This window comes from Coffea arabica, chromosome 5e (assembly GCF_036785885.1).
Source record: "Coffea arabica cultivar ET-39 chromosome 5e, Coffea Arabica ET-39 HiFi, whole genome shotgun sequence".
Taxonomy (NCBI): Eukaryota; Viridiplantae; Streptophyta; class Magnoliopsida; order Gentianales; family Rubiaceae; genus Coffea; species Coffea arabica.
The window spans coordinates 43,426,310-43,434,715 of NC_092318.1; the positions used below are offsets into that span (position 1 = coordinate 43,426,310).

The window sequence follows — 8,406 nt, forward strand, 5'->3', positions numbered from 1 at the left end:
AAGTCTATTGGAATGCAATTTCTGGAATCATTTCTAAAAAATCGGACTTTCACCATTCCTGAGTAAATTGGGAGGTTTTGGACAAAACCCTCAACTCATTCCCGAGCAAAAATATTTATGACGAACCTACCCTCTTTTTCTCTTCATTACACGCCGCACTTTCTGTTCTTCTTTTTCATCAGATTTTCTACCTCTTCTACTTCACCGGTTGAACAACCATAAAGATCAGTGGCTTTCGACTCTCCTTGGACAACGAATTCTAGAGTTGAAGAGTCTTCTACTAGGGTGAATTCCTTGATCCCAGGTCAATGGATTACAAACTCCCTTGCCTCTGCAATTTTCTTTTCGTATGCAAGCTTTTCTCTTTCTTCTTCTCTGTTTTTTCAGGCTACTCACTGGGTAGCTGAAAATAAAGAAGAAAAGAAAGGAATCTGATACAATAACACTAACTGGACCAAATCTTCTCTGTTTTGCAAAAAAGTCTTCCTTCCATGAATTCATATTCTTTTGTCACAAAATCCAATAAGAAATTATTTCCGCAACAAATACACTATTATTGGTGAGAATAATACATGTTTTTAATCCATGTATTTTGTTGTAATACATGTATTTTAATTCACTTACTTCAACAAATACATTATTTTGTTCTTTTTTTTGGTGAGATAAATGTTAATGTCACTAGATTTGTCATTTTTATGTTTTTAATGTGTTTTCTTGGATTACGCATTCAATGGAGGTCAATCAATTCTTGATCTTTTGGTTATTTGATCCGTGAATACTGGTATAGTTTGGGTGGGTTTCTACATGCCCTGTACCTGTTTGTAAAATTGTCTGCTTGAATAGCTTTCAGTTTCATAGTTATTCGTACATTAGGATTTCAAGTTTCAACCATCAATTTCGTTTGTTTATGCTTATTTATATCTATACATCATTGTGTTTACGGATGTATGATGCATGTCTAGGCCCTTTTAATAAGATCAATTGATGTTTAATGCATTTGAAGATTTTGATGCCGTAATCTAGTTTGGTGAATACTTACATTTGGTTGTCATATTGTTATGTAGACAAAGATGCCACGTTTGCCTATTGAAAACAGAAGACGCAAAAAATATCGAGGGCAAAGCCAGATTTTATCAGGAATGATAATGGTTGTTATTGCACTATTTATGATGTGGTACCAGTTAATATTCATACATCTCAAAAGTAGAAGACGCCAAATAAAATCAAAAGAAGAAAAAGTCACTGAGCGCATGCAACACTTATTCAATTTGACTAGGGAGAGTGATGCTTATTGTATTAGCGAACTTCGTATGGATAGACGAACATTTGGGATATTATGTGAAATGATTAGAGACACTGGAGGTTTGAAAGCTACAAGAAACATGTCAATAGAAGAAATTGTTGCCATGTTTGTATATGTTTTGGCTCACCACAAGAAAAGTAGAACAATTTGTGGTCTATTTTGGAGAAGTAGAGAAACGGTGAGTCGTCAATTTAATCTTTGCCTCCTAGCAGTTTTGAAATTGCATACTATATTACTTAAGAAGCCTGAGCCTATTACCGAAGATTGCACAGATGAGAGATGGAAATGTTTTAAGGTAATTCAAATATTAAAATACAATCATTTAATAAAATGTATGTTTTCATCTAAACTATCCAATATAGACATTTTAACTCATTTATATTTTTTATTTTTGTTAAAATAGAATTGTTTAGGTGCCTTAGATGGGACATTAATAGATGTGACACCACCCACCGAACAAAAATCAAGATACCGAACGAGAAAAGGAAGTATTGCAACGAATGTATTAGGGGTTTGTTCTCCTAATATGCAATTTATCTATGTCTTGCCTGGTTGGGAAGGTTCGGCACATGATGGTCGTGTGCTTCGAAATGCTATCTCTAGACCAAATGGTCTTAGAGTCCCACAAGGTAAACATATATTGCAGTATTCAATACCATTCAATCAATTTTTTTTCGAAAATAAGGTAGTCTAGTATTAATTTGTACATGATTGAATTTTGAAGGTTGTTATTACTTGGTGGATGCTGGATATTGTAACGCTGATGGATTTCTTGCCCCTTATCGAGGGCAAAGATATCACCTTAATGAATTCAATGGTTATCGACCACAAAAACCAGAGGAATATTTCAACATGAAACATTCTAAAGCTAGAAATATCATAGAAAGATGTTTTGGATTGCTAAAAGGAAGGTGGAAGATTCTAGCATCCCCTTCATTTTTTCCAATTCAAACACAAGTGCGAATAATTATGGCATGTTGTCTGCTGCACAACTTGATAAGGAAGTTCATGACTTTTGATCCACAAGAATTACTACAAAGTGAAGAAAATGAAAGTGAAGATGAAGACAGTGATGAAGAAGTAGAGTGCATATCCACTATTTTGCCAAGTGATCAATGGGCAAATTTTAGAAATAATTTAGCACATGAAATGTTTGACAATTGGAGGGCTGGACTTAGTATTTAGCTATGAATGGATGTTTAGCTCTTAGACTCATTAAATTTGGATTGACATTTGATGTACTCTTGTAGTGGATTTGTGAATTAGATTGACACTTGATGTATGTTCTTTTAAATTTGGATTGACTTTTAATTGTATGTTCTTTTATGTGTTTTGTTATATTATAAATTTCAGTTATATGCTATTGTGTATCAAAATTAATTGATATATATGGGTTGACTTCTAAATGATAGGATGGAGAATGATGAAATTGTACGTGGAAGAGGGAAAAATAAATGTTTTTGGACTGGTGAAGAGGTAAAAGTGCTCATAGAATCATTGCAAGAGTTGGCTTGTGATCCAATGTGGAAATCAGATGGAGGATTTAAAAATAATTATATGAGCGAATTGCTTAAAATTATCTTGCGTAAGCAACCTACTTTTACCAAACAAGTCAGCCCACATATTGAATCAAAAGTTAAGTGGCTGAAAAATAGGTTCCATGCAATTGTTGAAATGTGCAAAGAAAGTGGTTGTAGTTGGAATGATGCTGAGAAAAAGATTTCTTGTGAAAAACAGTGGTATGATGATTGGTGCAAGGTAAGAAATTGATTACTTTTTACATTCTGATATGCTCTTTTTCAACCTTTTATTAAGATTATCATTTATCTTTCTATTCTATCTCTAGACTCATAAGGATGCGAAGGGCCTTTGGGATGTCAAATTTCCATATTTAGGAGATCTTGAAATTGTATATGGAAGAGACAGAGCCACTGGAAATGTTGCTGAAGATTTTGCACAAGCTGTCCAAGATATGGAAGATGTCCAAAATTTGGAGGAAGGACATGAAGGGCTTGATGCTATGTCAAACTCGGATAATGATAAGGTAGAAGAAGATGAAGTAAATTCCATAGAGCAATCAACTCAATCAAGCTCAACAAGTACAAGAAATTCCAAGAAACAAAAGAAACAATCCCCTCCCATTGCAAATGTGTCAAAAAAAATGAAATCTGCATCAACAACAAGGGGTGATCTTGATGCATCATTGCAACTTCTCACCAGCAAATTTGGAGATTTCGTGGAGGGAATTCAAGCTAATTTCACAACTATGGCAGCAGCCATGTCAAATGAAGATAAACGTGAGCAATTGGTCTCCGATAGAAGAGATCAAGTTGTTGCTGAGTTAATGAAACTTGCTTTACCGAGTGGAGATGTAATGAATGCAGCCGACATACTTTCGGAGCAGATTTCCAAGCTTCATGTGTTCTACAATCTTCCTGCAGAAATGAAACGACAATATGTAATTAACCTCCTTTATCCTCCATCTACTCGCTGAAGTAAAATTATTGTTAGCTGGAAAGTGATGATTTGATGGCAATTTCTTTTTGTTATGGTGATTGTTAGATGGTTATATGATTAGTCTTTTGGAGATTGTGGACATTGAGTGGCACTCTCGACTGGATTAGACAATTGACTTGTATTTGGTATGGTTAGCTTTTGTGATTTGAGTCTCCTTCTTTTGTTCATATATGTAAGGAGAGATCTATTTCATATCATTATCTAATATAAAAATGCAACTTTCAAATACGTTATTTTAATTTTCGTAAATTTGTTTAAATATAAAAAAATTGGTTAAATAGCGTATTAAATACAAAACCTGCTAATTTCCCATAAAGAGCTGGTATCTTATGAGTAATTTCTTTTTTTTTTTTTTTAACTTTCACATATTTATTTTATGTTAAATACAAAACATACTAGTTTTCCTTTGGGCGCTATTTAATCAATTTTTTTCATAAAGAATTGGTATGTTTTCCATATAGAGTTGGTACAAAACATACTACAAAACCTGTCAGTTTCCCTTAAAGAGCTGGTATCTTATGGGCAATTTTGTTTTTTTAACTTTCACATATTTAATTTATGTTAAATACAAAACATACTAGTTTTCCTTTGAACACTATTTAATCAATTTTTTCCATAAAGCTGGTACAAAACCTGCCAATTTTCCATAAAGAGCTGGTATCTTATGGGCTATTTAACCAATTTTTCATATTTAAATAAATTTTCAAAACATAAAATAACGTATTTGAAAGTTGCGTTTTTATTTGGAAGAACACATTCCTTGGATGTATTTTTCACCCTTTGGGAAGAGACTAAAAAATCGTCACCTTTTGGGTGATTGTTTAAAAACTCCTTTTTTTGGGAATTTACTCCTTGTTAATGCAGCCACTATATTTATTTTCTGGTATTAATTTTTTTATTATTTATGATTTTCTTATGTTTTATCAAAAAGTTAATAACTATTGTAGTTACAATTATGAAAATGTTAATTTGTCGTATGTGTAATTCTTTTGTTTTAGAAAAATTGTTATATCAGGGGTAAATTTGGAATTTAATTGCATTTAATTCCGAAACACTCATCAAACCAAGCATCAGGAATTGGAATAATGCTAATTCCAATGTGTGAACCAAGCAAGATATTGGAATGAAAAGTTTTAATTCCAAAACCAGAGTCTATGATTCCAATTACAATTCCAATTCCTAAACTTGAACCAAGCGCCCCCTAAGTTTATTTTTATTATTGCACAGGCATCGACAACCTGTCAGTCTGAGTAATTACTTGTATGGTTCCCTATTTTCGTAGAAATACTTTTCTTCTGTAATATTTAATTCCAAAATATTTTTCCTATGTAATATTTAATTCCAAACTTTATGGGATTCTGAAGAAGAGTTGGCATAAATTGTTAGATAAAAACCAAGGTCTAAGCCCACATCACAGGTACAAGAGATCTCTATGAACCATTAATTTTGTGGTGTAACTTTAACCCACTTGATGCAGATAACTATTTTTTTTAAGTGCATGATTCATCTGTTAAAAAATAAAAATTCATCAAGAAAATGCATGTTCTTTGTTTGTCCAAAAAAAGAAAAAAAAGGAATGTTAGGGTGGTTGCCTAAATTAAACCTTTGGTGAAACTATCACCTATTAAACCCAAAATCTATATAGCGATTATTAAGAAATAAATTACTGATAAAATAGCGAAAGTGTACCTGGATTCATATCGACAAACTGATATATGAATCTCCAAGGGTATTGGGGTGTTCTTTCAGGTCAACACGTATTCGCCGATCTTTGAGAGAGTCTTTTAGTATCTCTCTGGTATCTTTCCTGACGATGGGATATCAGGGAAGAGTTATATTTTGTGGTACTAGAAAATACGACGAATATGATGATACGTGTGACCTGGGGACCATAACCCTATTTATAGGTAACATTCCTGTTACCTTTTAGAGCCCCATTTCAGCCCATCATAGAAATAGGAACCCTTAAGTCTCTACACATTAAAGGCTCACATCCTATTAGACACATTAAGTCTAAACCATATTTGATCATTTTAATTGAATTTAACTTTATTTGACAGTTTGCAACCCATAATTATTCGCATATAAGTCCAACGTTGAATTAAGAATCCACCAAGGAAAAGACAAGAAGAATTGTGCACGAAAACCAACTTCATTAGTCTTTGAGTTAGATACCTTGTGTAATTTTTTATTTCATTATTTTTAATTTTGAGTATATCAAATGAAAGATCTAAACAGAATAGGTAATAGGAGCTGTACCCTAAAAATGTCACGATAAAAATGGCTCAAACACAGTATTTTTTTTTCTCCAAGAAAAGAAGAAGAAGAAAATGTCTCAAAACATCCTACATATATAAAAATATCTCAACAAATTTCTTTTTTTTATTTGCTTTTTTGAAACAAAAATTGAAAGGAAGGATGCTCATCCCATATGTACATAAACTCATAACGTGCTCTAAAACATTTAATTTGGCAGAAGTGTCAATTATACATCCCATATGTCTAGTTTTGTTAGTATCAGTTAGGTCCATGTTTGGATCATCTCATTCTGTCCTCTGTTACAAATTCTTGCCAAGAAATGTCAATTATGTAAAAAACTTGAACAGAGCACTTTGTGCGTTGAAAGAAGAACAAGTGATCAAGATGTTTGGGCCTCACAAATATAACTATGAGAATTGAGAAACAACTACAAAAATCCACGGCTTTAAGATCAATGTGATACTATTGTACCTTGAAATTAGGACAAGTTTTCTTAAAAATTTAAAGAAGGTGAGAACCGCTAAACTGTGCCAAAAAACAAGAAATTTATATTATATTTCAATCCCGCTTTCGTTACTACAAGGTCTATAATCGTTCAGTTTTGATGAATGAATTATAATTGAATCAAGATGTTGCCGCCAAGCAAAGCTATTGGTGAAATAAGAGAAGAACTCCAACAGTTCTAAATTCCGATGGACATGATCTCATTATACCTGAAACTGAACAGAAAACTTGAGGAAGCTGAAAACCTTGAGACTGCCAAGATTACGTATTATGATTGTTGAGTGTTGCGGAAAGGATGGCAAAAGTTGAACTAAAAGCAGGGCAGACCACCACCGGCCTTGCGGGTTCGTGATAACGGGCCCTCGTGAAGGAAGTTCCGAGAGTGTCCAAAGAAAGTTGAACTTATATGGTTCCGCATTTTTGGGTAGTTATCGTTACTTTTATACGCAGGATGGATGCTAATTCTATTATAGCTGCAGGATAGGCTTTTTTGTCTTTAATGTAATTGTTCCTGTCAAACTATTGAAGTGAAATTATCAACGATTTTCTTTAAATGGATAGTTTAAATTAAATCTACTCTTTTTTATTTTTTTAAATAAAAAATAAAAAATTTAAAATCTTCTATTTATAATTCCTCTCACCTTACCTCGCTTCCATTAAACCTACTCCATTATTAGACGTCCAAAAACTATTTTAAACAAAATTTATTTTTTAAAAAAAGCAGGCCAAAAGTAGGCCATCAAAACAGGCGCCCGTAGCCCAATATGTGCCTCAACGGCCAATGGACAACCAGTACTAGTAGTGATCCAGCACTGAAAGGAAATGACTTGGCCGTTGACAACAAGTCTACAACGACAACAGGAAACTTCCAGGAAATTGCGAGGAAGGCTTTTCAAGGTGATGGTTAGACTGGTGAACCCAGAAATTTGAGTAAAACAAAAACATCTCGCACGCGTGATTATTATGTCCAAGTCTGGATTGCATGGGATTTTTTTTTTATAAAAAGTTATTATAACTATTTTATATATGTGACATAAAAAATAATTTAAAAATATGTTCATAAAAAATATATCAATTTTTCTTTGAAAAATGACAATCCAAACACATAGGGTTTAGTATTCTAGATTGATGTCAAGTTGCTGCAAAATTTACCTGTACTAGACAAATGAGTTCCTCCTTTTGTCTAGTCTAAAATTGATCTGCAAAATTTTCTTACTTGAGCAAATAAAAGACATGGACATGCCTTGAATTTTTTTCAATTAAAGTTCCAATACTCTTTTATGGCATGGACTTCATACGATTAAAATTTCCTCACCTCACCTACACCAAGTTCTTGGGAAAATATAAAATTTGGATTGTCATTTTCTAAAATTTTTGTAAAAAAATATATTGTAAGAATTTGATATATGTAAACTTAAAAGATAATTAATAAATATGTTTATAAAAAAAACATAAAATTTTTTTGAGAAAAATAGCAACCAAGTAAGGCGCCTTTCGATGAATTTCTTTTGGAAAAATGACTTGGCCGTTGACAACAAGTCAACAGCGACTAAAGGAAACTCCCAGGAAAATGGTTGTTGTATCAAAGATTGATCACTGGTTCCTCTTTCCTCATCTATAGTGGCTCCATTTGAATTAGCTGTTTTTGGGGGTGTTTTTGAAAAATTTTGCTGTACCAAAGTTTTCAGAAAATATTTTGGAATATTTAAGAGTAGAAGAGATTCTAGAATATATTTTGAGATATTTTTTAAAATTTTAAAAAAATTTAAACTAATTTTTAAATTACCTTTTAAAGTACTTTTTAAAAATTTTTATTATATTTA

General features: G+C 32.5%; 2 protein-coding genes across 2 annotated transcripts; both read left to right on the forward strand.

Annotated features, from left to right (window-relative positions):
* Positions 1-212: 212 nt before the first annotated feature.
* LOC140007045 (uncharacterized) lies at positions 213-3,797 on the forward strand. The gene is made up of 3 exons (XM_072049738.1): positions 213-304; positions 2,716-3,061; positions 3,150-3,797. Exons 2-3 carry the CDS (start codon positions 2,717-2,719, stop codon positions 3,795-3,797), a joined length of 993 nt encoding a protein of 330 aa, XP_071905839.1. The 5' UTR covers positions 213-304; position 2,716.
* On the forward strand, positions 680-2,488 carry LOC113687813 (protein ALP1-like). Its single transcript, XM_072049737.1, has 3 exons — positions 680-1,598; positions 1,707-1,932; positions 2,028-2,488. Exons 1-3 carry the CDS (start codon positions 1,071-1,073, stop codon positions 2,486-2,488), a joined length of 1,215 nt encoding a protein of 404 aa, XP_071905838.1. The 5' UTR covers positions 680-1,070.
* Positions 3,798-8,406: the final 4,609 nt, after the last annotated feature.

Bases quoted from the DNA above. Each gene is read 5' to 3' on its own strand.
- LOC113687813 (XM_072049737.1), top strand. From the start codon at position 1,071: ATGCCACGTTTGCCTATTGAAAACAGAAGACGCAAAAAATATCGAGGG. The intron at 1,599-1,706 runs GTAATTCAAATA...TTGTTAAAATAG, and splicing joins AGAGATGGAAATGTTTTAAG to AATTGTTTAGGTGCCTTAGA. The intron at 1,933-2,027 runs GTAAACATATAT...TGAATTTTGAAG, and splicing joins TGGTCTTAGAGTCCCACAAG to GTTGTTATTACTTGGTGGAT.
- LOC140007045 (XM_072049738.1), top strand. From the start codon at position 2,717: ATGGAGAATGATGAAATTGTACGTGGAAGAGGGAAAAATAAATGTTTT. The intron at 3,062-3,149 runs GTAAGAAATTGA...TTCTATCTCTAG, and splicing joins GGTATGATGATTGGTGCAAG to ACTCATAAGGATGCGAAGGG.